Source organism: Leptonychotes weddellii, chromosome 8 (genome assembly GCF_054177405.1).
Source record: "Leptonychotes weddellii isolate Sample4059 chromosome 8, ASM5417740v2, whole genome shotgun sequence".
NCBI lineage: Eukaryota > Metazoa > Chordata > Mammalia > Carnivora > Phocidae > Leptonychotes > Leptonychotes weddellii.
This window is the reverse complement of record NC_138376.1, coordinates 40,426,917-40,454,791: the sequence shown is the minus strand read 5'-3', so window position 1 is coordinate 40,454,791 and position 27,875 is coordinate 40,426,917. Positions and strand designations below refer to the sequence as shown.

Below are 27,875 nucleotides of genomic sequence, written 5' to 3'. Positions count from 1 at the left end.
AAGTTCAAATGAATGCTATCGGGCAATCCGTTGCGTTTTTATTTTAAAATATTATTGCGGTAAAACAGAATCTGCCATCTTAACCATGTTGGAGTGTACATTTCAGTGGCATTGACTTCATTCACAATGTCGTGCATCCCCGGTTACGTTTTTTTAAAGCCGGGAAAAGGTTTTCACCACGATTACCTGAAATGAAATACACTCAGAACGTGGGTGCGCCGCCTCCATTTCTAAATCTTGACACCTGATGCAGCCGACCTGCAAAAAAGACGTGCGTGTGGAGCTGGGGGGCGCACGGGCGGTCAGTGGGCCGCAGGGATCCCTGGGCTCGGTCCGCCCCGGCGGGGAGCGCAGCGCCGCGGCTCGGCGCCCCCGGGCGGCCTGGACGCGGTGCAGGGACGCGCTGGGCCAGCGAGGGGAGCTGCAGGGTAACTTTTCCCAGGGAAAGCGGCCGGTCGTCCCCGCTAGAAGCCTCCCTGCCTTTTGTTTGTTTTTCTGCCGGAGGCTGGAGAGCGGCCGGGTTCCTGCTGCTCCACCATGCGCCGCGCGGCCCGTGCGACTCGCCGGACCTCCCGGGCGTCCCTGCACGGACCGCTCGGTCTGTCCTAGCAGGGATCGCCCCCATCCCCAGTTCCCCTGCGGGCCGCTGCGCCCCAGTCGCCGAGGAGCTGCGCTCACCGCAGGGGCGGGCCCCCGCCTGGGTTCGCGACGCCAGTAAGTGGGGCCAGAGATTTCGGGGCTTCTGCTGAGCGACCTGTCACTGGGGGTGAAGGACTGGAGCTGCGGAGGGATCCCTCCCGGGGCCCCCGCGAGGGGCTGCAAGGAGAGGGAGAGGCTAATGGGCTGTAGTTTCTCTCCACGGTCATGTGGCTCTCTCTCCCTCTTGGCATGGAAACTCCGGGTTGCTCGGAGTCTGGAAGATTTTAATGGGTGTTTACCTTTCGGTGTTAGAGAGGGGAAAGACCCTTGCCGGGTTTGAAGCCCCTTTAGTAGGATGTGGAGGACTTGTTCTTGGAATTTTCCTGACTAGGCCTGTGGCTGTCCCACATGGGGTCTTAGCAGGAATCCTCCCACATTTATGTGCAACCATTTTTCACTGGGTTTCTTTCTGCTCTGATTTCTTCTTACTAATCTGAGTAGATGTTATGAGAGGGATGTTGAAGGATTTTTCCAGAGCAGCCGTTTCTTTCGTAATGTGCCTTTTCAAGTCTGACTTGGACACTGACATTGAGGGCTTTTACTTTTACTTTTAAATATAAAAGTAGTTGAAGGCATCATTCTGCAGAAAAGAGTATTCATTTCTACTTATAATTAAGTAAAGATCTGCTTTTGCTAAAGCTGGGCTATGCTGAGAGAATACTGCCTTGAATTTTGCATGCAAGTCTAGATTTCCCCAAGGTATTGGGACTTGTGTGGTTTTTTTTTGGCCCAGAACACTCTTTGTAGCAATAGAAGTTTGATAGCTACACTCTTCATTTCTTGCATTTTTCCAGTGAGTAGGCTTTCAGGATGTGCCCCAATAGTGAACTGTACTGTTGCTGAATGTAAAATTAAAACGAGCTTAAAATTTGTGTAGTCAACATATAAATTATTAAGAAAAATTTGTGTCTCAGCCATATGCTAGCTGTACTGGGAGTTAATGTATGCATAGATATGCACATTTGAAATCGTTTCTGGACAAAGCGCTGCAATTTGGTAAAGAATCCTTTTTTTTTTTTTATTTGATAAAGACTCTTTAAGGCCTTCCTATCTATCTGAGGACCAGTAATTGTAATACACTAGGAAGTGGGTGTAGAAATGAGAGCAGTGCTGGAATCCTCTATTTAAAATGATATCCTGTACCACTGCCCCCTCCCTAAGGTCCAGCCCCCTATGTGACCCTGGCTACTTTCTGTTTCCCCCCTGTCGACTTTGCCTTGCCCCTTCTCCGAAGTCAAAGCTGTTGGCTGGGCAGGAGTGGGCAGCCCTGTTTCTTAGTGAGATCGGTTTAGTTTTAGATGATGGAGGGATGTGTTGGAGGATTGATGGAGCCTGTCTGAGTAGACAGAGGTCTGTGCTCCTTGCCAAGGGAACTCAGCATTTAGTCACACAGAAGTGGTTTTTCTCACTGAAGTTTCTTACCTACAGACTACATGTAAATGAGCTCCCAGGATAAAGAACAGGTCTTTGGGGGTTTTGTTGACTGTGCAACACCATCAAAGCTCTTTTTATACTTTCATTGTTTTCTTCTCAGTGCCTTTTGAGGTTCCCAGTAAAGGTGGAAAGTCATGTCAGTCTTGAACCTTTGGAATTATCTTTAACCATCTTTTCCTTCATTTCCTTCATCCTCTGTATCAGTGAGTCACCAAGACCTTTGAAATGTGATTTATACAGATCCCTCCCTCCGTATTCTAATCCAGAACCTCACCCTGCCTCTCCTGCAGACTGGAGGTCCAAGCCTGGCTCTTAATTAAGTCCTCAGTATCTGCTGAATGAATGAATGGATGAATGAATGAGACGCTCCCCTTTCTGTTCTCTTCAGCATTTGTTGTCCGTCTCATTTTTCTAAACTATCACTTCCTCGACTCTCTCCTTGCCTTTCAACCTGGTTCCTCTCCATTCGCTATCTCAGGTCTAAAGTAATTTGCCTGGTTTTTCAAGGCGTTCATAATCAGGCCTCACTCCTCCTATCTAAATCCTATTTTCAGCTCAGCGTACATCCCCGTGCTCTATGCGGTTTGGTCTTGCTGTCCTGCTAAGGGGCCAGGCTCATTCCCACTGCAGTGTCACTGCCCACATTGCTCCCCTAGAAACACCCTCCTTCTCCCCACTCTCCCGGGCAAATCTTACCCATCCTCTTGAGAAGGAGCCCACACGCTCCTTCTTCCCTAATGTCTTCTCTAGCTACTCATTTCTCTTCTCTTTCTTTATTTTTTTAAGCTCTTTTTTTTAAAAGTTATCTCTACGCCCAAGGTGGTATCTTTTTTCACGACCCTGAGATCAAGATTCCCACACTCTCCAGACTAAGCCAGCCAGGTGCCCCTCTCTTCTCTTTATCTTTTTTTTAAGATTTTATTTATTTATTTGAGAGAGAGAATGAGAGAGAGAGAGAGCATGAGAGGGGGAGGGTCAGAGGGAGAAGCAGACTCCCTGCCGAGCAGGGAGCCCGATGCGGGACTCGATCCCAGGACTCCAGGATCATGACCTGAGCCGAAGGCAGTCGCTTAACCAACTGAGCCACCCAGGCGCCCTCTCTGTCTTTAAAGTCTTAAGGTACTTGTTTGTTAATCCTTCATTATATTGGCTGTATTGATCTCTAATTGGTTTAGGTTATTTTAAGCCTCTTCAGGGCAGAAGCCATAGTTTAGGCTGGTAATGTGGTGTCTTGGGCTTTGGAGTCAGGTAGAATTGCAGTCAGGGCCTGACTCCACTTATTACTCCTGTGGCCTTCCGCTAGCATTTGGAAAGAGGGAAAATGCCTCCCCCAGCAGGTGGTGGTGTGAAGGTGGTCGACAGTGCCTCCACAGGGCCTAATGTACGCCTGACTAAAATCTGCTCATCCCTCCGCAGTGACTCAGTGACTCAGAGGCCTGAACATTTAGGACATATTTGGTAGGTATTTGTTGACTGACTGGTAGTCTACTACAAGTCATGGCTCAGCCTGGAGGCCCAGAGGACAGGGCAACTGTGCAGCGAATCCTCCGTGAGTGTTATCCTGCCCTTACTTAACATGGATTGAGCTGAGGTTATTCCTGGCTACAGCTCTGCTTCTGGGATCTGTTGCTATTTTTCCATCTGAACCTTGCCAGGAATGCTACTGCCTTCTAGTTGTGTGTGTGGGGTGTGTGTGTGTGTGTGTGTTTCTCTCACGGCTTCTCTTGCAGAAAGTTCCTCCTTTTTGTTTTGCAGGATCTTGCTGAGTTGGAGTTGTACCTAGCCCTTCTGTTTTTCTACTTGTGGGGTATGTGTGAGTGTCTGTATTTATGGCAGGACTCCTTGCCTGGTGCTTTCTTGGAAAAATTCTGGGTACAGTGGCCTTTCTGTGTATGCTGATCGGTCAGCCTGTGAGGAGCGGCCCACTTAACTCGAATTCTCTCATTGGCAGTCTTTGCCAAACCACAGCGTCCTGAGGGGGGCGTACAACTGGAGGACTAGAAACCTCTCTGCCGACCTCAGTGCGTGTGGCTGGGAGAATGCGCAGAGGTGTATGCTTGATGATTTACACACATACACACATGTTCTTTGGGGGTTAGGATGCAACCATATCCTAGGTTGTGACTTTGCTTACCCCCAAACAGCTCTGATGTTGTTATCCATACACATGTGTTCTGGAAAATTACCTCATAAAAGCAACTTGGTAAAGCAAGTCATTTTGTGGGGCAAATTGCATTACAGTGCTGAGTGTTATGGCAGGAAGAAATCAGAGATGTCTTTACTCGCAGCCAAAGAAGTAAAAGAAGCAGCACACGTCTTCCCAAGATGGTAAGGAAAGTTGATGTGGACATTCACACTCACCGTCTGCTCCTAGTGAGGGGCTGTGTGACGTTTGGAACATACTACTATTCAGCCGGTCCTAGGGAAATACTTAATCCAAGTGGAGAGCTTCCATTCCTGGGGCGCCTGCGTGGCTCAGTCGTTAAGCATCTGCCCTCAGGTCATGATCCCAGGGTCCTGGGATCGAGCCCCGCATTGGGCTCCCTGCTCAGCAGCCTGCTTCTCCCTCTCCCCCCGCTTGTGTCCCCTCTCTCGCAGTGTCTCTGTCTGTCAAATAAATAAATAAAATCTTTAAAAAGAAATATGCTACTCTGAAGATAACAAAGATTCTATTCATATTAATTGGGTCTCTGGTCTCATCCATAAAGTGAAGGTATCAGATCATCATTAAAGTCCCTTATAGGAAAAACAAAATCTAATTCTGTAGTCTAAAGTTTCCTCAGCCTTATGCTACATCTGCTGTATATGCTGTATGTTGAATTTAGGTCCCATTGAACTTAGTTAGCATTCAATCTATACTGATTAATATTGCGCTCTATATTACTTTAAATTTTTCTGGAATTTTAAGTTTGTCATCTTAACTCAATTTTTTAAAATGGAAGGGCCACGGGGCACCTGGGTAGCTCAGCCGTTAAGCGTCTGCCTTCGGCTCAGGTCACCATCCCAGGGTCCTGGGATCGAGCCCCGCTTTGGTCTCCCTGCTCCGCGGGAAGCCTGCTTCTCCCTCTCCCACTCCCTCTGCTTGTGTTCCCTCTCTAGCTGTCTCTCTCTGTCAAGTAAATAAATAAAATCTTTAAAAAAATGAAATAAATAAATAAAATGGAAGGGCCACAGTAGTGCCTCACATTTCCTTTGGTACTTTTTCTACCTTGCCCAGGGCTGTAGCCACTTGATAAATGGACAGTGACGGCCAAGAACTTGTGGGAGCCCCATATTTGTGAGGAAAGAAAGATCAATGTGAGTCGTATTTTACCTTCCTGTAGGTGTAATATGACCTGTGATAAAGTGCTGATAACAAGTGACTGCCCTCGTGGTTACTGTGGAAGATAATGTCCCAGAGCCAAAGGTAAAGTATTATGGTGTAATGTCCAACCACATATTGGACAATATCACGAAAGTACTATCTGCATGAACTTGTAGTTCCCAGAAGCTAACAATGGTTTTGGCCTCTTGGATGTTGCCTTTGCTCTGAAAGTAAATTTATTAAAGAGTGATTTAACTTGGACAAAACTGAGTGAGAAAAAAGATACGTGTTCCTTCATGTTATCTTAGCTGTTAAAAAAACAAATGTTTGGGTCGCCTGCATGACTCAGATGGTTAAGCATCTGCCTTCGGCTCAGGTCATGATCCCGGGGTCCTGGGATCGAGCCCCATATCGGACTCCCTGCTCCTTGGGGAGCCTGCTTCTCCCTCTGCCTCTCTCTCTGTCTCTCATGAATAAATAAATAAAATCTTAAAAAAAATTTTTAAAAAACCACACAAATGTTTTTGTACATTTGTGTAAAAATTCGTAGAAGGCTTCATAATTTTTGTGTCCTGGCCCCCATATAATCATTCAGTCTTGCAAAGAAGGGAGGCACAAGGGGATGGGATGGCAGTGGGAATGCGGCTGGTGGTACAGGAAAGTCACCAGCAGTGAAAATTACCCTTTACAGACCCATAATGTGCTCATTCATTCATTTCTTCATTCAACGAATGTTTATTGTGAGCAGCTATTTTGTGCCAACTGCATGCCACGTCCACGTCTAGGTGCTGGGAATAGAGTTATGAACTTAATAAAAATTCTGCCCTCAAGGCATTTATATTCTCAGGAGAAACCTAGTTTGTATAATCCCATAACCTCTATAACCCCACGGTACACAAGGCTTATATGGAGAGGGCTAAAATGTTTATTTCTGTGCAGATTTCCTCTGTTTCAGGGGTAGACAAGTTGTGCTTTGTAGGCATATTCTGCCTGCTGCCTGTTTTTTTAAATAGACTGTATAGGAACACAGCCCATTCGTTTACCTACTGTCTATGAGTGCTTTGGTGCTGCATTGGTGGAATTGAATAGTTGTGATAGGAGACATAGCCCTCAAAGCCGAAAATATTTACTAGCTCTTCACAGAAGACGCTTGCTGACCCATGCCGTATTTCATTTTTATATTAAGCCTTTCCCTCTTTGATATGTTTTATTGACTTGTTCGTTGTGTATGATAGTGAAACACCTTCCATTGAGTGAGATCAGCTCCAGAGTTACAAGATTTGCACAGCCCTTGGGCGCCTGGGTGGCTCAGTCGTTAAGCGTCTGCCTTCGGCTCAGGTCATGATCCCAGGGTCCTGGGATCGAGCCCCGCATCGGGCTCCCTGCTCGGCGGGAAGCCTGCTTCTCGCTCTCCCACTCCCCCTGCTTGTGTTCCTGCTCTCGCTATCTCTCTCTCTGTCAAATAAATAAATAAAATTAAAAAAAAAAAAAAAGATTTGTACAGCCCTTGAGATAGATGGTATGTTCTCATTCACTCCCCTCATCTTCACCTCACCCTGCCCTGCCCACCCTTCAGTCATGAGGTGGTACTCAGGCAGGCCGCCGGGCCTGACTGTTGCCATCCTCGACAGCCTTCTTTGTGAAGCTTGGGGACGGACTGTCCCTGAGCTCATCCACGGTTTCACACAAGTCAGGGTAAGTTATTCTTCCTCTCGCTCTTCAGCCTTTCACACTAACTTCAGCTCCTCACAGTCCCTGTGAGCCACCTATAGTGATGTGCCCTCGTTTAGAAATAATCTACAAGTGACTTAAGATTTTTTTGGTTCAGGGCCGGAGCGCCCTTCAGTACTGTAGGAGAAGCAGTGGGAAGTCGTGGTATTAAGGACCCTGGTGCACGAGGAGTTCTTTGCTCAGAAGTGGGGTTGAAGGAGGAGAGGGAGAGAGAGAGGCGTGGAACACGTTCTGGGGAACAGCTAGCTAATTTTCTTCTCCCCTCACTCCAGCTGATGCAATAGCCAAAAGCATCTTTAATGCATGCCTTTGCCGAGGTAAAAGCAAAGCAGATTCCACATAAAGAAGGTTCCTTTGGCCTTCTAGCTTCGAGCTGCTGTCCCCAATGCAGAAAAAAGCGCTAATCCAAGAGGTAAAATACTTAGAAGACATTTTTGCTGAAATGAATATGGGCAGAAAGATTAGGCCCCAGAGAGGAAAATATAAACAGAGATGGTACTATTTTTAGTACCCTTTTAAAGTAAATTAACAGTATTAACTCTTGTAAAGTTATGACACATTTGGACCCAGAATATGACGCGTAGTTACCTGCAGGATAAAGTAAAATGGAACTCTGAAGTGCCATGAGAAGGGCCATTTAATGATTTTGCACATAATTCAGCTTTCTTAGGAGGACAGATAAGTTTCAGTGTAACACGATTAAGGCTGAGGGAGAAAAGCTGCTCAGAAGGGTCCGATTTTAGCAGGGCCAGTGAACCGCAATTCCCAGACAAGACCAAGTTTGTGTACAGTTTTGTGTTCTCTCTTTAAAAAATTAGTAATTGTCACATTTATTCAATGACGGTCCAAGTTTCAGACTGAAGAATGGACTACGGTTCCCAGCCTGTTTTGCAGGCTGTGAATGAGCAGGGTAGCTGGTATGAGCTGCCGGCCAGGAGCAGATGTTCTTTGCCTCCGCTGAGGATTGAAGCCGAAGGGAGGGAATTGGGGCGGATCGTAGGAAGGTTTCCCCAATGCCACGTAGCCGGAGAAACCATGACATTTGTTTCAAAGATTTGCCGGAACTCTGCAAGCGAAAGAAAGCTGTATGTCTTTGTTGGTTGAGTAGAGCCTTGTCCAAAGTCCGAAGTCCAAAGTCCGAGCTGATGACATTGAGGGTGCCTTTCTGTGATTCCCTGAGACACAGTAATTCTAGTGTTGGGGTAGGAGGGCCCCGGCGGCCTGCCTGCGTCAGCCTTTCTATGGGATTTACTATTCTTCCATTTTAGAATTTCAGAGCATTTCTGGTCAGGTCAAACAATTTGATGATCATTACTTCGCACGCGAGGAAATAGCACTGTGTTGGGAGATACTTACCAAGGGTGGTACAGGATGTAAATAGCAAAAGACTAAAGTTCAAATTTTGACCATTCGAACAAGGAGTACCTACTATTTGCAAGTGGAATGTAAGGTGTGAGGGCACAGAGATGAAGGAAGCGCGGTGAGTGTCCCCGCCGATGCCGAGGGCAGGCCTGCATGTCCCTGACCCCAGAGAAGGGCTGGCAGTGAGGTGGGGACAGGGTGCTGTGGTGGCTCAGGGAGAGAGCTGTTAGCTGCGCCTCTTGTGGGACGGGAGGCTCTCGAAGTGATGTTTGAGCTGGACTAAGGGAAGGGCAGGAGTTGATCCTGACCTGGGGGCCTGGCTGAGTCAGTGGGGCACTGTCCCCCCCTCTAACAGAGAGATGTTGTGTAGCGTACAGGGTCGCTCTGGGCCACCACCTTCCCTTTGCTAGCTTTTGTGCGTGTGACGGGAAAAGTGGAAACACTGGTCCATTTTTTTTCTTAGATAAAACTAACTTGAGTCCTGACACATAGTCACAGAATCAGGGACCACTAGAGTGGGAAACCACCTCACTTCATCAAGCCCAATGTCCCGACGGCACAGAAAGTAAACCCAAGGACCAAGAGGTACTCCGAGTCACAGGGGTCAGTGCCTGTGGCCCTACCCATGTGATGGATGAGAGCGAGCAAATCCTGAGAGGACTGATTGAAGTGATAAAACTGCTGTTTTACAAATGATGTATATTTTATATCCCATTCTCTCTATATACTCTGCTATGTATTCTGTAAAGGAAAGCCAAGAAATTGGACCCAGAACATATTGGGCCCGCATCAAGTAGCATTATGGGAAAAAAAAACTTCTGTTTAGTGTTCATCAAAAGACTGGATGTGTTGCAAAAAAATGGGTGTGTCAAGAGCATCTCAGTTTTTGCCAGAATAATGGTTTGGGGCAATCTACAATATGTGACAGAGTCACAGAAAAATATTCTGTTTGAGTTAAAAAGAGCATCTTTAAAAAGAGCACTAAGTGATCCCAACAACAGTCTTTGCCCAAGAGTGGTGGGGGCGTGGGTGGTCAGGGTTTCCATCCTGGGTGGGTCCCATGATAAAAGCAAAGGCCGACTCCCCATACCCAGTGTTAAAAACCCAATGAGGGGGCGCCTGGCTGGCTCAGTTAGTGGAGCATCTAACTCTTGATCTTGGGGTCTTGAGTTCAAGTCCCAGGTTTAGTGTACAAATTACTTGAAAAAAAGAATAAGTTCAAAAAAATAATAATATAAAAACTTTTCCTTTGGAAAAAAACCCACCAAAAATCAAGGAGCTGGTGATCATTCCGCAGGACAGGTGAAGGCATTCAAACATCACTACATCATTTGCTATTTAAAAGCAGTCAACAAGCCTGTGAGTTCAGTCTATGTGACGATGCATTTGAGTTGAAACTGGAACCCAGTCCCTCTTTGTCTGTATTCAGTTTGCCTCCATTGTAGACAGTCAGTGCTGGGGAGGTCCCTGCTGGGTTCCCTGATGTTTGATTGCAGAATGGGGCCAGCTAGAGCATGGCCACCTCACTGGTTTCCATATTTGGACTTTGAGCTACAAAGTACTTCCAGTTCCTCTCATTCTCAAATCCTCAAAAGATTTCATGATCTTTGGATCTTTTGCAACCTTTCTTTTGAGTTTGGTGCAGTCAGCCTGGGTTTCTATCTCAGTTCTATCACCTATTAGTTATATAACCTTGGGCAAATCACTTGTGTCTCAGTTTCCTTATCTAGAAAATTGGGGGGAGGCGGGTTGGCGATCACAGTACTGTGGACAAGTTGCTTGTGCCTCCGTTTCCTTATCTGTAAAATAGGGATAATAATAATAGTGCCTCCCGGTGGAGTATTGAGAATTGAACGGGTTAATATATGCAAAGCACTTGTAGTAGTATACTGTACACATACCAAGTATTTAAATTATTATCATTACTACCCTTTTGGCTTATTTGATGTATTAGGAGGCTAAGTGTGGATTAATGCTGGTGAGTGCTTTATCCAAGTTAATTCTTGGAGTCAGAGCGGTATTTAGAGTACTGCCCATTGGCTGGTTAGCTAATTCCCAAGAAAGGATGGGCTGCTGCATCCCGTTCCCTTCTCAGGCAGTCTGTACCATGAGCTGCGAATTCAAGTGCTGTCAAAGGCAGAGGAGGAAATGTAGAAGATTCAGAGAAGCTGGGTATGTGCTTGTGAAACAGCAAAGGAATTGCTCTTCTCTCTCTCTCTCTTTTTTTTTAAAAAGCACCCTTTTTCTTCTCCAGTTTTTCTCCATACAGGAGGAGTTTTTCAGGCTGTCTTTTACTTTGTCACTTTTGATGGAGGTCCAGGAACAGAGAAATATTTTTCTTTTTCATTCTTTTTTTTTTTTTTTAAAGATTTTATGTATTTATTTGATACAGAGAGAGAATGAGAGAGAGAACACAAGCAAGGGGAGCAGCAGGCAGAGGGAGAGGGAGAAGCAGACTCACCGAGCAGGGAGCCTGATGTGGGGCTCGATCTCAGGACCCTGGGATCATGACCTTGAGCCGAAGGCAGACGTCCAACGACTGAGCCACCCAGGCGCCCCGAGAAATATTTTTCTTCCAGTAAAACAAGTGGTGTGAAGGTACAAAAATAAATGACAACTAAAAATATTGGCAACCCATGTGGTATCCATTTTAGGGACAACAGGCAGGATGGGGACTGTGATGAGCCTGGGGACCCTTGCCCAGTCTTAAAAGATGGTGACGTTTCTCTGGCTTTTTATTACCGTGGAAGGCTAAGGAGCTCTTGTTATTAGCTCTTCAGTTTTTCCAGAGAAGCCCCAAATGTCATTTTTATAGGAGAGTTTCTATTTTTAAATATAGACTGAAAGCATACCTCTGAATTCAGTTCTCAGGCTGCTGGTTTGCAACCCCTGGTCCACACCATGTGGAATCTCCATATGCTAATGTCCTATATTCAGGGATTTCAGCCAGAATTGTGAAGTCTTGTCCACTGTGCAAAATTAGAGAGAAATCCTCTCTGTATTTCAGAGAGGAATGCCCTTGTTCATTGGGTATGTAAGCACAGACTTCTGATTCCATTCCTAAAACACTCAACTGAGTGAATGAAAAGCATTGCTCCATGATTCAGATGATTGTCTGAAAGGCTTTGGGACTTACGTAGGAGAGTAGTAGGCTAAATAATATCCCCCAAAGATAGCAGGTCCCCGGAACCTGTGAATGTTACCTTGTATGGCAAAATAGACTGCAGATGTGATTAAATTAAGGGATTTGAGGTGAGGAGGGTCCCCTCGATTATCTGGGTGGGCCCTAAATGCAAATACAGGTTCTTACAAGAGAGAAGCAGAGGGAGATTTGAGACCACCCAGAAGAGAAGGCCATGGGACCACAGAGGCGGAGACTGGAGCCATGTGGCCAGGGCCAAGGAATGCCAACGGCCATCAGAAGCTTTCAGCTGTACTAAATGGAATATCTAACATTGGCTTCAGCAACAAAGACCTTTAATTAGGTCATATAACGAGAAATCTACAGCTGATATTTCAGAGATCATGCAGCAGTGCAATGCTGTCATCACAGACTCAGCCTCTTTCTTTCTTTTTATCCATTCTCAGCAGACAGGCTTCTGATATTTCGAGTTGATTTCTCATAGTCACTAGAAGGCTGTCTCAGCCCTAAATATTACAGTTTTATGCAACCATGTTTAAGGCAGAAACATAGGGCAACCTCTTTGTCAGCTGTCTTTATCAGGGAGGAGATTTCTTCTCAGAAGCCTTTCTCTTTCCCTTACCAGCTCACTTTCCTTTCCATCTTATGAGTGAGAGCCATAGTCCCATTCCTACACAAATTTCAGTGGCAAGTGGAAATGCTTTGCTTGGCTTAGACTGACCAGAGTTCATGCCCTGGGGCTGTGGTAGGTGGCTGCCTTCCCTGATTATGTTGGATCCTGAATAAAATCAGGGTTTTGAAAATTAAGCAGGAAGGGCAGCATTGCTATTGGGTAGATCAGCAAAGGCATCCGCTGCCTCACCCTTCTTTTTTCTAGTGCATTGTCCATTGCCCTGTTGTTTTCCCAGAGCAGCAGTGAGGTTTTGTTCAGTTTCAGATTATGACATGAGTCATCATATTTGGGCCACCACAAAAATGGTCAACAACTGAAAATACTGAACTCAAATGTATTTAACCACTTCCTTCTAGGATGTACTCAGAACTGACTGTGGGTGGACTGATGCTTCTTGTGTAATGCCAATTTGAATAATACCACTGCATTTTTTAGTATGAGAAGTAATTCACTAGAGTACAGACTAGCAAGCTCAGACAGTGGTCACGGTCCTGTTCTCTGGATCTAGACATAGTGCAACTACTTCTTCTCTCTTATGCCCCTTTGTACACTTGAAACAAAGATCGTGGCTCCCCAAGTCTCTTTTACTTCAGGTATTCTTTCTTCAACTACTGTTCTTGTGCTTTTATTTAGGCCCTTCGTTATGTTCTCTAGTGTCTCTCTTGAAATTTGTCACCCAAAGTTGAAATGACCAGAGTCGTGCAATGTATCAACCTTGTCTGAATGCTGTGTTCCTAATAAGAGCTCCAATCAGGCATTATCTTTGGAAAAAATAAAATAAACAACCTTAGAACTACTCGTAGCTGTCTACTGAGCATCTGAGCATCTCCAATGAGGGGTTTTGTACATACCTCAAATCCTACACCTTTGAAAACAGAACCCATCATCTCCACACCTTGTCCAAGTAACATAGGCACACACATTCCATATTCTAAATCTGTGTCTCCCGTATCTGAGAGTCATGCAGTCCAGGCCCTTTGTTCAGGCCTTCAACATGTATCACGTGGACTACTGCAAACCCTCCAAACTAGTCTCTCTGCCTCTAGTCTCTCTATCCTAACATCTGGGTGGTCTCCAAAGGGACCTTCCTTGTGACATTTCCCTGCTTAAAAGCCCTGGAGAGCTCCTCTCTGTACGGTAAGACCAAACTCCTCCATGACAAATAGAACCCCTTCACAGCTGGGCCCCATCCTGACTTTCTAGGCATTTCCTGCCATTTCCTTACTGCCCTAGTGGTCTTTATGCCTTAGTCCCCTTCTTCACAGCGTGGTTTGCAATTAGAGTCACCTGAAGAGCTTTCTTAACTACTGAAACTCATTCCCTACCCCTGACCTGACCCTTAGAGGTGGGGCCTGGGCATCAGTATTTGTTAAAAGGTGATTCTAATGTTCAGCCAGGGATGGAACCACTGGGCATTTGCCAGGGTCCTGTACCACCAACCTTTGGCACATAATTTCCTCCATCTATAATTCCTTTCTCTCCCTTTTCTGTACAATAAAACCTTGCTCATTCTTCAGAACCTCAGTACTGCCTCTTCTCTGAAGGGTTGTCAGATCCCTGCCTCCACCCAAGAGTTGGTTGTTCTCTCTACCATGTTCTCATAGTACTTTCTATATTTTTCATGATCGTGTCAGTTGTGAGTTATTTAAGGAAGGATCCTTACCTTACTCATAGTGTGCCCCCAAAGACTTGCATAATGCTTAGCATCTTAGCAAAGGTTCAGTAAAATTGTACACTGTCAACCTGACATCAGTGCCCAAAGAGACACTAGTTTGATCCATTGTACAATCACTATGAAATTACCTGAAATAACGTTAAGATTAAAAAGCAGCTATCATGGCATGGTAAGAGTCAGATGTTGCTAGAGTAATGGAATTTTGTTCTATGATAGTATGACAAACTGTAACAAGGAGAAGTTGTGAGGGCGACTGTGTGTTAAATGAATGACTCACTCTATCTTGACTTCACTGAAGTTCTTAATTCTTTCACAAATGGCTTTCTTGATGATAATCTAGAAGCATTGTCCCAATTATACAATTTAATTGGATGAGGAAGTAGTGGGACATTAACTACCAAAGAAAGGCTTCTACGATTAATAATTTATAGATATGAATCAGGAGTATAATGCTGTTGCAAAAAAAAAAAAGTGGGGGAGAGCCCACATGCTACTGAAATGTACATCATTATTAAGGTTGGTCACCACAGCTCATCAAGAGGATGGAGAAATGTGTGAGGATTCATAGATGAATGCCAAAGATAATTAAAGGAGTGGAAAAAGTCATCATATTTGGGCCACCACAAAAATCCTTTCCTCCTATGAGGAAAGGTTGTGTAACTAAAGCAGAAGGCTGAGAGACACATTTTTGATTACTAATTTCATGTACACACATTTTTGTGGGATAGTTTATATTTGCATCAAAACAAAGCATGAAGAAATTAGCTTAAATTAGAACAGGCAAGTTTTAGTTGGACATTAAGAAAAATATTCTGATTAACTGGATTACAAAATGCAAATCTGATCATGTTATTCTTAAGTTAAAAAAAAAAAACCTTGGGACTCCAGGGTGGTTCAGTTGGTTAAGCATCTGCCTTTGGCTCAGGTTGTGGTCCTGGGGTCCTGGGATCCTGAGGTCCTGAGGTCCTGGGATTGAGCCCTATGTCGGGCTCCCTGCTCAGTAGGAAGCTTGCTTCTCCCTCATCCTCTGTCCCTCCCCCTGCTTGTGCTCTCTCTCTCTGTCAAATAAATAAATAAAATCTTTTAAAATAAAAAAATAGATGGAGGTAAATAGGAAAAAGAAGAAAAAAGGGAACACAAACGCAGAGTCAAAAATTGCTTATGCTGTGGTTCAAGTACTCTTTCTGTGTCATATTGAGACACAGCCATGATATATGATAATGTTCTAATATTAGGTTTTATTGAATAAATCTACACTCGTATGTCTTAAGCTGAAATAAAATGTTTGCGACATGTATCTTTTTAAAGATTCCCTTCCTCTACTATTTTGGGGAGAACTTCTTAAACTTCTAATGTAGAATAATTTCAAACATACAGAAAACTTGCAAGAATAGTACAAAGAACACCCATATACCTTTATCCAAATTTACCTATTGTTAATATTTTACCCCATTTGTTCCCTCTCTGTCTACACTCACACCATTCCCCCCCCCCCCACCGCACGCACACACACACAATATTTTTGTTCTACCCAGTTGAGAATAAATTGCATGCATCATGGTCCTTTTCTTATAAATCCTTCAGGGTGTATTTTCTAAAAATAAGACTGTGCTCTTACAGACCACAAGACAGATACCAGCTTCAGTAAATGTAATACAGATGCGATACTTTTACCTAATCTACCATCTATATTCCAATCCTTTCCATTGGCCCAGGGATGTCCTTTGCAGCACTTTTGTCTCCTTTGGTACAGGATTCAGTCGAAGCCTATGTTTTTCAAAATCCTTGTGAGGCCCTCCACAAACAGAACTCTGGGGTTCTCTCTCTCCAGTTCCAAGCTCCCCACCTTTCCCTCCCTCCCATGTTGAAGCCCCTGTGCCTTTGTTTCTGCTCCTTGGACTGCTAGAACATGTTCCCTTACAAAACACCTACTTTTCTTGTTCTCTCAAGCTCCATCTTTTGTGAAGACTTTGCTTATGCCCATCCTCAGCCCAGATGGAGTTGACCCAGCTGGAAGCCAGGGTGCTTTCTCTTTAACCTCTCCCATGTCCTGTACCTGAAACCTAAGCATACTTGATATATCTTAGTGCATGTTCATGAGTACATATCTGGGTCCACCCACCACCCTCATCCCCCTGCCATGAGACCCTAAGATCTCTGAAAAAAGGAACAATATTTTATATTCTTTGTATCCCCAGGGTTGAACATAGGGTCTGTTGCATAGGAGTTGCTTTTTAAGTATTTATTAATCAGCAGTGGGATATATCACTGTAAAGAGCTGCTGTAGGAAGTTGCAGGGTGTTTGATCCTGTCATCCTTCAAGAGGAAGGAAAATGCTCCTTTAATCAGAGGCCTTAAAATAGCTCTGGGGGAGGGGAATGAGTTTGGGGTGGGGGAAATTTGATCTCTGAAAGCTCTCCAGTTATATGATAGAGTGTGATGAAAGCAGACATAACCTTTACATTTAAAGTTTCCCAAAGACCCACACAACCTTCGCAAGAACATAGACTGGATTTTTTTCACCCATCCCCCCACCCACCTCCCCTCTGGCAACCACAGTTCTTTATATTTAACAGTCTGGTTTTTGGTCTCTTTTTGTTTTGTTTTGTTTCTTAAATTCCACATATGAGTGAAATCATATGGTATTTGTCTTTCTCTGACTGACTTCTTTCACTTAGCACTATACTCTCTGGGTCCATCCATGTTGTTGCAAATGGCAAGATTTCATTCTTTTTGATGGCTGAGTAATATTCCATTGTGTATATATAGCACGTCTTTATCCATCCTTCTATCAACAGACCCTTGGCTGCTTCCATATATTGGCTATTCTAAATAATGCTGCAATAAACATAAGGGTGCATATATTTTTGAATTCGTGTTTTTGTTTTCTTTGGAGAAATACCCAGTAGTTCATTTACTGAATCAGATAGTAATTCTATTTTTAATTTTTTGAGGACCTCCATGCTGTTTTCCACAGTGGCTGCACCAGTTTGCATTCCCACCAACAGTGCATGAGTATTCCTTTTTCTCCAAATCTTCACCAACACTTGTTGTTTCTTGCGTTTTTTATGTTAGCCATTCTGAAAGGTGTGAGGTGATATCTTGGTGGTGGTTTTGATTTACATTTCCCTGATGATGAGAGATGTTGAGCATCTTTTCATGTGTCTGTTGGCCATCTGTATGTCTTCTTTGGAAGAATGTCTATTCAGGTCCTCTGCCCATTTTTAGTTTCTTTAGTATTGAGTTGTATAAGTTCATATATGTATTGGATAGTAATCCCTTATCACATACATCATTTGCAAATATCTTCTCCCATTTAGTAGATTATGACTGGATTTATTTTTTTAAGATTTTATTTAAAAAAATTTTTTTAAGTAATCTCTACCCCAAGGTAGGGCTCGAACTTAGAACTCTGAGATCAAGAGTCACATGTTCGGGGCGCCTGGGTGGCTCAGTTGGTTAAGCGGCTGCCTTCGGCTCAGGTCATGATCCCAGGGTCTTGGGATCGAGCCCCACACCGGGCTCCCTGCTCAGCCTGCTTCTCCCTCTCCCTCTGCTGTTCCCTCTGCTTGTGCTCTCTCTGTCAAATAAATAAATAAATCTTAAAAAAAAAAAGTCACATGCTCTATTGAGTGAGCCAGCCAGGTGCCCCTGGATTTATTTTTTAATTCCAAACTAATTTTAGACTTCCAGAAGAGTTACAGAAAACCATACAGAGAATTCCTAGAAATCCTTCACCCAGCTTCCCCTAATATTAACAAGTTCTATAACCATAGAACAATGATCAAAACTGGGAAATTTGCATTGGTACAGTGCTATTAACTAAACTATAGACCTGATTCAGATTTCACCAACTTTTCCACTAATGTCTTTTTTCTGTTCCAGGGTCCTATTCAGGATCCCACATTGCACTTAGCTGTGTCTTTAATTGCCTCCAATCGGTGACAGTTCCTAAGCCTGTCCTTGCCTATTATGATCTTGACACTATTGGAGACTATTTGTCGTTTGTAGAATGTCCCTCATTTTGGGTTAGTCTGAGGTTTTCTTATGATTAATCAAAAATCTGCATTTTTGATAATACCACAGAAGGGATGTGCCCTTCTCAGAGCATCATATCCAAGTTCATGATGTCATAAGTTTTATTAATGGTGACATTGAATTTGATCACTTGGGTAAGGAAGTTTCTGCTGGATTTTTCCCTATGGAGTTACCATCTTTCCCTTTGAAGTTAATAAGTATCTTAGAGATACTTTGAGAGCTTGTTTGGAGGTTCTAGCAGGGGAGCGCAGCTACTCGTATACCCTTGACCGAAGAACGGTCCTCCTCTATCGGGGAAGGTCATCCTCTTTGAGTGCGCAGCTTCGGGAGGGGCGCACATGGAGCGGTGAGGGAGGAAGGGGACACCTGCCTAGCCAGCCAGATCAGCCGAATCAACCCTGGTGATCAATGGGGTGACAGATGTCGCAGCCAGATCGCCCTCACATCCATCTCAGAGATACTCTGAAACTATGTAAATATCCTGTTTCTCCTCAACCTTTCATCCACTCATATGTGCATCCATCAGTGACTGTTGTCTGCAACAAATCTTACTGTGGTATTTGTCTAACAGTGAATTTTTTATTTCCCTCTTTCCTTCTACATTTATTGATTGGAATTCTTTTGGAAGGAGAAGCTGTGTGGACTGGATTTAGTTGCAGAATGTCACATACTTCTAATCAGTATTTTCTGGTCTTTTGATTTTTCACATAATTAGTTTGACAGCCATATTTCCCTCAGGGTGCCTGGCTGGCTCATTTGGTAGAGCATGTGACAACTCTTGGTGTCAGGGTCGTGAGTTCAAGCTCCATGTTGGGCGTAGAGCTTACATTTAAAACAAACAAACAACTTTTATTTTTAATTTAGCATTTATATTTTATTAATGTTTACATAAACGCATTGCAATCACTTAAGTTATTACTACAATTTCTTTATTATAGGTAGATTGAATGACTTAATTTTATAAATTACAAACCCAATGATTTGTTATTAAAGAAAACACAACTGAATGACTTTTAAAAGGGCACACTGTACATACAGACCTTAAGAAATTAGTTGTTCTGGGGCGCCTGGGTGGCTCAGTCATTAAGCGTCTGCCTTCCGCTCAGGTCATGATCCCAGGATCCTGGGATCGAGCCCCGCATCGGGCTCCCTGCTCGGCGGGAAGCCTGCTTCTCCCTCTCCCACTCCCCCTGCTTGTGTTCCCTCTCTCGCTGTGTCTTTCTCTGTCAAATAAATAAAATCTTTAAAAAAAAAAAAAAGAAAGAAATTAGTTGTTCTGGGCACCTGGGTGGCTCAGTCATTAAGCGTCTGCCTTCGGCTCAGGTCATGATCCCAGGATCCTGGGATCGAGCCCCGCATCGGGCTCCCTGCTCGGCGGGAAGCCTGCTTCTCCCTCTCCCACTCCCCCTGCTTGTGTTCCCTCTCTCGCTGTGTCTTTCTCTGTCAAATAAATAAAATCTTTAAAAAAAAAAAAAAAGAAAGAAATTAGTTGTTCTGGGCACCTGGGTGGCTCAGTCGTTAAGCGTCTGCCTTCAGCTCAGGTCATGATCCCAGGGTCCTGGGATTGAGCCCTGCGTCGGGCTCCCTGCCCAGCGGGAAGCCTGCTTCTCCCTCCCCCACTCCCCCTGCTTGTGTTCCCTCTCTCGCTGTCTCTCTCTGTCGAAAAATAAATAAAATCTTAAAAAATAAATAAAAAATAAGTAAAAAAAGAAATTAGTTGTTCTTTGTTTAGCTTCTGTATGTCTAGTAGTAAAAATAATACTGTTGATGCCTACCCACAAATAGTTCGTTTGGTACATGTAAATTCTGTATCAGGAGAACTTTAATTTTAACATTTCTTGGTTTTGTTACATTGTAAATCGTAGCAGAATTACACAGAACACAGTATATTTAGTACAGATTTTTGTAGCTCAGCAGTTTTGTCGACCTTAGTTTTCATGCAATGTTTGCCCTCAGTCGCTGGTCAGCAGAAAGCATTGGATTGCAACTGATTCATTTCTGAGTCAGTGACAAATTCACTTTCCAAGAATGGTATCTCTCATCTTATAAAAATTTAAAAGAGCATTATTTAGGCCAGAGGTTGGCAAACTTCTTCCATAAAGACCCAGATCATAAATATTTTAGATTTTATAAGCCATATAGTCTGTCACAACTACTGAATTCTGCTCTTGTGTGTGAAAACATCTGTAGACAATATGCAAATGAGTGGCCATGACTGTGTTCCAATAAAACTTTATTTATAACAACAGGTGGCGGGTGGGAGGGGGGAGGTTGGTTTTCGTTTGCTGACCCCTGATTTAGACAATAAAAATACACAAACTTAAAATGCACATTAGCAGTTACCTTGTCTGTCATTTTTCTCTACAGGCAGAAGACTGATCTTTGAAAATATGTATTTGGGAGATAGTCACGTTCTATTGAATACCTTGTGCTGGTGCTGCCATCGAAAAATCTGGTTACACTCTGGGGAGGCCTGCCGCCTCTGCAGGACTGCACCGCCTCGGCCCTGAGATGAGTGTCCGGCCTGAGCGGGCACACCATGAATAGATACACAACGATCAAGCAACTCGGGGATGGAACCTATGGTTCCGTCCTACTGGGACGAAGCATTGAATCTGGGGAACTGATTGCCATTAAAAAGTAAGTTTTATTCTTCACTCACATCAGTTCATCCTCAACAACACATTGTCAACATTGTTTTAACTCTACCCTCTGCATGTCTCGTCATTGAAAAATTTCTAAAGGGGGGTGGGTGGGAGGCATGGAGGAAAGACTTAGACAATGATTTCTGTGGGCTAGGTGACTGTTGGCTCTGGAATGTTCATGGCAGAGGTCTTAAACACATTTCTACTTTAGATTTGTTTATTGCACTAGTACCTTTTCAAGGTGTCTTATCCTATTGTGACATAGTAACGAGCAGGTTTAGAAACATTTTATTGGAAAGGAAACTGAAACTCTGAGAAGTTAAGTGACTTAATTTGGATCATTTACACATGTGGTGGTCTGGGGACCACTATCTTCATCGCCCCACTCCACTTGCCCTTTGCAGTCTGAGTCCACTATGTTAGTTATCTGTTGCTGCATAACCATTTACCCCAAGAATTCGTGGTTTAAAACTACACACATTTATTATCTCTTATTATCTCTGTGAGTCAGGAGTCTGGGCATGGTTTAGGTGAATTCTTTACTTTAGGGTCTCTCATGAGGCTGCAGTCAAGGTGTTGGCCAGTGCTGGGGTCTTTGCTCAAGGCTGGACTGGGAAAGGATCCACTTCCAGGCTTACTCACGTGATTGTGGGCAGCATTCCATACCTCCCTCGTGGTTGCACTGAGGGCCTCAGGTCCCTCCTGGCTGTTGGCTAGAAGCTGTCCTCAGTCCTTTGCCATGTGGGCCTCTCCAAAGAGCAGCTCACAACATGGCACCTTGCTTCAAGATGTGGGGACCATGAAGGCCATGAGAGAGGCTTCTACCAAGGTGGAAGTCACATCTTTTTGCTTTTGTAAACTAATCCCAGAAGTGACCTCCTCTCACACTGCTGTATTCCATTGCTTAGAAGCAAGTCATTGAAGGAGAGGTGTTATCCCAGACTCTGAATACCAGGAGGTGGGAGTCTTCAGGGACCATTTTAGGGCCTGCCTGCTATACCCATCTATATCCAGTCACTTTCTCAACATCTCCATTTGGATGCCCTGTAGACACTTCAGACTCATCATATCCCAAACTGAGCTTTTATCCAACATTTTCCCTCTCTTGCCCCAAACCTGTTTTTCCTTCAGTGTTCCCTATCTTATGAATGACACTACCATCCCTTCAAAACCTGCACATCCTCCTGACCTCCCTCTGTATGCCCAGCATTGGCCACCTAGACCCATAGATTCCAACTACTGTATATTTATCTGATCCACCTACTTCTCTGGATTCTCCCTGCTAACCTCCCATTCAACCCATTATCATTTACCACTTCTACCACTAGAATAATCTCCTCTGTAGGGTTCCTGGCTTCCATTCTACCCCTCTCCATTCCAGTATGAAGGGATTACTTTAAACACATGAATCTAATTGTCTAAAATCATTTGCACCAAACACTGTGTCCCTGCTGCCCTATCTCATCACCTTGTCCCACCTGACTTCAGTGTGCTGTGGTGTATAGTTCTATGCCCACTACCAGCACCCCCCCCCCAAAAAAAAGCACATGGGAGACTCTCAACCAGGGCACTCTGCACACGGGCCAATAGAAGGCCCCCAGCAGGACTGAGCCCCAGTTGCACACCTGGGTATCAGCTCAGTAACATACACTTTAATGGGTTTCCCATGTCTCTCTTCCCATTTTCCCTGCTCCTTGCCCTGGCTTCCTGGAATCACCTCCCAAATAAACTGCCTGCACCCGGGTCCTTGCCTCAGGCTCTGCTTTCAGAGGAACCCAAACTATAGCATTTTGTAATATCGTCCTATCAGTTTTAGGATCAAGCCTCCAGTTATTAATGTGACCTACAACTTGCTGCATCACTTGGCCGCTCCCTGTTTTCTTCAGTCTGATCTCCTGCCACTACCCCCCTGCCGACGTCATTCCCACCACTCTGGCCTTTCAGCTTCTTGAACTCACTAAATCCCTTTCTGCCCCTAGTCTTCACATTGATATTCCCTGCCTCCTACCTCCAGGGGCTAAATTCTACTGATCCTTCAGGTCTTAATTGAACTATCACCTCATTCCAGAAGTGCTTCCTGATACCCCAGACTAAATTAGGTCACTTTGGGGTCTGCTCTCACCGTGTCCTGTGCCTTTCCTTCCCAGCACTCAGCACAGAAAGTGATGATGAATTGCCTGCCTTCCTGCTGCGATGTCAGGTCCACGAGGGATACCCCTCTCACCGTTGTATCCCTAGTGCCTGACAAAGCCCCTGCCACACACAGGAGAGGCTAAAGAATATTTGGGGCATGAACTCCACCAGCAGACAGTGTGACATTGGCAACAGAGTGTGAGAGTGAGGTGGAGAGATGGAAGCTGACCTCTTATTAGCCAGCAGGGAGACCTTGGGGGAAATCACATGACTTCTCTGTGTCTTCATTTCCTCCCTTGTCCCATCTATTAACCCGGGGCCACTGGAAGAGCCCAATGAGACCATGTGATTGCAGTGTGATGTAAGATAGAACCTTGAAACTCGGTCTCTGGTTAGCCCATAGGGTTGTCTTTCTCTCCCCTCAGGCTGTAGGCCAGGGTTGGCAAACTTCTTCTGTACAGAGCCACACAGTAAATATTTCAGGCTGTGCAGGCCACATGGTCCTGCCCCAACGCGGTTCTGTGATTGTGTAAAGGCAGCTATAGGCCATGTATAAATGAATGAGTGTGGTTGTATTCCAATAAAACTCTTTACAGGAACTGAAATTTGAGTTTCATAAAATTATTACACGTCATGAGATCTCACGCTTCTTTTGATGTGTTTTCCCCAACTATTTAAAAATACAAACGTCGTTCTTAGCTTATGGGCTGCTCAGAAAGAGATGGTGGGGTAGAGTTGGCCCGTGGGCCATAGTTTGCCAACCCCTGCACCAGAGGGTCTAGAACTGTGTTGTCCAACAGGGTGGCAAGTAACCGTAGGGCATTTAAATGTGAGTTTTCTTAAAAATTGAGTTCCTATGTTATGCTAGCCATATTCCAAGTATTCACTACCCAGATTTGTGTAGTCTCATGGCTACCATACTGGACAGCATGGAGTGTTCCCATCAATACAGAAAATTCTGTTGGAGAGCTCTAGTCTAGATCAAATAAGCCTGAGGGATTAGCCTGCAGGACAAGGTTAGCCAATTAGAGATGGAGCAAGACAGCTGGAGAACTCTCCTTGCACTGCCTTGCACCATCTCTGCTGGGAAATTTTGTGATGTAGGATTGATCGCACTACCAGATTTTAAAATGAATGTTTTGGATAGTATAATATTTGGTAGAAATTGAAACCGGCTTTCAGCACTGTTCATTAGATTCAGAATGAAACATATTTTTTTGTTTGTTTTGGGTTTGGGGTTTTTGGGTTTTTTAGTGTTTTGGGTTTTTTGTTTTTCCACCTCCCCCCCTGCAACCCGCCCAGAATGAGAACATTTTTAAACAAGAAAGTTTAGCCTGTTACTGTGAATAAGCATGCTATTTGTTTCTTTGTTCTCTTTTAGAATGAAAAGAAAGTTTTATTCCTGGGAGGAATGCATGAACCTTCGGGAGGTTAAGGTATTTATTAATACACCAGGGAAAAATTTATGTATGGTTGATTAAAATAGCTTTATACTTGCTTAGATTTATGGTTGATAGAGTTAGTCATTCTGTTTGAATTGTTCCACTGATGCTAACAAAAGGGGGCAAATGACAACATTATACAGCTAAGAGCTCAAAGTAGAAGATTGCTATTATATTAGTAAATAATACTTTTTTAAACTTTGGTATAGTACTATTAACTAAACCACAGATTTATTCCAATCTCACACATTTCCCACTAATGTCCTTTCCCTTCCCAAGTGTGATGAAATAGACATACATGAAATTTATCATATTACGAATTTGTAAGAGCACCGTTCAGTGGTATTAAGTGGTATTGTTGTATGGTCAGAACCTCCATCCACCTCCAGAACTCTTCATCTTGCACACTTGAAACTCTGAACCCGTTAAACAACAACGCCCGTGACCCCTCTGCCCCCAGCCCTTGGCAAACACCCTTTTAATTTCTGTCTCTGTGAATTTGACTACTCCAGGTGCCTCAGATAAGTGGAATCATGCAGTATTTCTTTTTTGTGCCTGGCTTATTTCACTTGGCATCGTGTCTTCAAGGTTCATATCATAGCCTGCGTCAGAGTTTCCTTCTTTTTAAGGCGAAATCCTATTCAGTTTTAGGTAGATGCCACATTTTGTTGATCCATTCACCCGTTGACGGACACTTGGGCTGCTCCCACCTTTTGGCTTTTGTGAACCTTCCCATTTCTTTAAGCTCTTCCTTTCCACTGGCTCCTTCTCTTCCATCTCTAAATAAATATATGTACCCTCCATCCTCCCTGATCAGCTGAGCAGGGAACCTGACGTGGGGCTCGATCCCAGGACCCTGGGATCATGACCTGAGCCGAAGGCAGACGCTGAACCGATTGAGTCACCCAGGCGCCCCTCCAGTTCGTTTTCTCAGGCATTTTCTTGCCTGCGGTGTTGGGTACTGTCCTCTCCCAGGGCTGTGTGACTCTGCTTTGGCCTCGCTGTCCTACCTCTTTCTTGCCTTTCTTCAAGTGCTCTGTAGTTCACCCTTTAAATAGCGATGATTTCTCACATTCCGTCCTTAGCAATTTTCTCCTTTGCTCTGAATCTCCTCCCGAGTAATTTCATTTACTTCCCTCACTTCAGTGGTCTCATCAAATCTTTTATCCTTTGTAAGCACTAGACCAGGGGTTGATGAACGGCCATGTCCTGTTTAAATGCAATTTTATTGGAACACTCGCCCACTTGATTACATATTTTCTATTGGCAGATTTCACATTTTGATGGCAAAGTTGAGTAGTTGGGGCAGGGACCGTATGACCTAGAATGCCTAAAATATTTATCCTCTGTCCCTTTAAGAAAAGTTTGCTGATGCCTGCTTCAGGCCCACATATCCAACTGCTTCGTGGATATCAGCACCTGAATTTTCTAGAATGTCTGCCTCCCCCAGTGCTCCTATTTTCTCCCTCCTCTGTTAATGATCATTTACCCATTCACCCAGAAACTGCAGCTCACTGCAGGTGGTCTGTGTGACCTCTCTTCCTCCACATCTCATGCACCCCATGTGCTGTCCCCAGAACGATCTCGGGGACATTCAGCCGATCACACACTACCTACCGTTTCCTGATACACTACTATAAGCCAGACAGCATCTGCGTTGTCTTGCTTCATCCTCACAACTACCTCGTGAGGAAAGTGCTAGTACCTTGGGTTTGCTGCTGAGCACAGGATTCTCAGAGACTCAGTCACTTGCTCGAGGTAAATGCAAGTCTAAGCCACAAAGCTTGGTTTCAGACCCACGTTTGTCAGGCTTCGATAGCATATGCATCTAGCATCCAACCAGTGTATGCCCTTGCCCACTTCCCCTGTCAGAGTCTTCTGGATGAGCTTCCTTCAGAACCAGACTGGGGCGGTTCTCACCCCTCAGGCATAGACCACACCATTCCACTCCCACACCCATACCTAAGAAGGGCTTCTCTCCTGACACACCCTTTCCCTCCCACTGACTTGTCTAGGTGCTATTCTTCCTTCAAGTCACACTGTGGATGGTACACTCATTGACCATTGGGGTTTGCTGATTACTCCTTCTTGAAACATTTCTGACGTTCCTTGTCTCTGTCATTCTCTTGACCCTAATAAAATCTCCCTCATTCTGTTCTGTGGATTTTGTATTCGTGCCCTCTCTTCGTAATTAGGCCATTTGCCTCTTACAGGCAGGGACATTGTCTCATGCCCCTGGGTACCCTTGAGGAGCAGTATGTTGTAGTTTTGTTAAATTGTTAAGAACCTTCATCCAAATGGGGATAAACAGTCTCCATTTGGACCGCTGACCTGGTTTTAATTTGCTATTTGTGCTTCTCGGCTCTAAGTGTCCTGCCTCTTCCTCTCCTTGTAAACCTTTCCTGAGCCTAAATAAGATGCCTTCTCTCTGTAAAATGAGTCACATGAAATCTCCCACACAAAATTCATCCCTTTTATATTAAACTAATATAGATTTTACTTGTCCATGAGGCTCACTCAGGAACAGGAACTGTGAGCCCTTAGATTTGAACCAGTAATTCATGCACAAAACAAATGTCAGGCCAAGCGTGGAAGGTACTCTGTTCCTTGCCTAGGATGTTCCTCTTGAAAAGCTTAAAAAACCTACTTCATTTTTCCTCTGACTGAATTTGCCGCGTTCATCCTGCAGCTCATCCACTGGACATGTCAGCCATTGCTGTGATGCATTTTAAGCGAATAGAAAAGAAGGCTGCAGAGGTGAAAACTTATGAGTTAAGCAATGTTTGTGTTTGTTACTCATGGAGAACCTGGAAACCAACCTAACTAAAACAACTGATCAGCCTGGTTGGGTCATTCTAGAAGGATCCGGCCTTAGGTTGAGGATTTCCTGCCAGAGAGGCTCCTTGGCAGGAGTTTTTCTTTCAGGAAAGAGGCTCCAGAAGAGTTTTATTTTGTTCTCATTCACTGGCCATATTTCCTCCCTCTTCCCAGCCGCTTGAAGTAACTCGATCATATTACAGCATTCCCAAGCTCTGATTCCGTGGAGGCATTATTACTGGGTGTCCTAGATTTGGATATTCGTGTTCACCTTTTTGTCTTCTGCCACCGTGTTTAGTTTATAAAAGGAGTGTTCTTTTTAAGGAAATTCAAAGATAAGGAGGGCTTGACAATGTATTATTATCAGAGTCACTTCTCTGTGAGGAAAAGGCTTTTGGAATTAAAGGGCTCATCCCACTGGCCGGTGGCCCTTTGAGGCTCCCTTGCAGGAGACTGTTAATAAAATTCTGACCATCTGGTAAGCAAAGCCACAGTTTCTCTGGCTGTCGTATATGAACAGCATCGCTGCTTACAAATACAAAAGTGTACTCGCTCACCGTGAACAGAACTAATGATGCAAACAGAAAAAAGTTGACATGTGGCTCTGCTCACGGGGTTGTGGCAGGAACAGGAAAACTGCACGTGCGCAAGGATGAGGAATCAGGTCACGCCCCATTTTCTGAGGCACTCTGTTGTTTCTCATCACCCGCCTGACTTTTTTGCCTTTGCTGTTCTTGGAATCAGAGCTCTTTCTCCCATCTCACCTTGGGTTGGGGGTGG

The 27,875-nt window shown here is 44.4% G+C and overlaps 2 protein-coding genes and 1 long non-coding RNA gene across 6 annotated transcripts in view; 2 read left to right on the top strand and 1 right to left on the bottom strand.

Moving 5' to 3' along the window:
• The window catches only part of LOC145723015 (uncharacterized), a 99,307-nt gene that overhangs the window by 68,789 nt on the left and 2,643 nt on the right, over positions 1-27,875 (bottom strand). The gene's annotated exons all lie outside the window — the stretch shown is intronic.
• On the top strand, positions 471-20,685 carry LOC115938242 (uncharacterized). The gene is made up of 2 exons (XM_031021621.2): positions 471-714; positions 20,426-20,685. The coding sequence occupies exon 2, from the start codon at positions 20,449-20,451 to the stop codon at positions 20,566-20,568; it is 120 nt and encodes a 39-aa protein (XP_030877481.2). The 5' UTR covers positions 471-714; positions 20,426-20,448; the 3' UTR covers positions 20,569-20,685.
• CILK1 (ciliogenesis associated kinase 1) overlaps positions 20,559-27,875 on the top strand; it is a 35,198-nt gene continuing 27,881 nt past the window's right edge. For all 4 annotated transcript variants that reach the window (XM_081828419.1, XM_081828417.1, XM_081828420.1 and 1 more), the window contains exons 1-2: positions 20,559-20,698; positions 24,218-24,272. In XM_081828419.1, the coding sequence (XP_081684545.1) occupies positions 20,598-20,698; positions 24,218-24,272 (156 nt within the window). In that variant the 5' untranslated portion in view covers positions 20,559-20,597. The remainder of the gene's footprint in view (positions 20,699-24,217; positions 24,273-27,875) is intronic.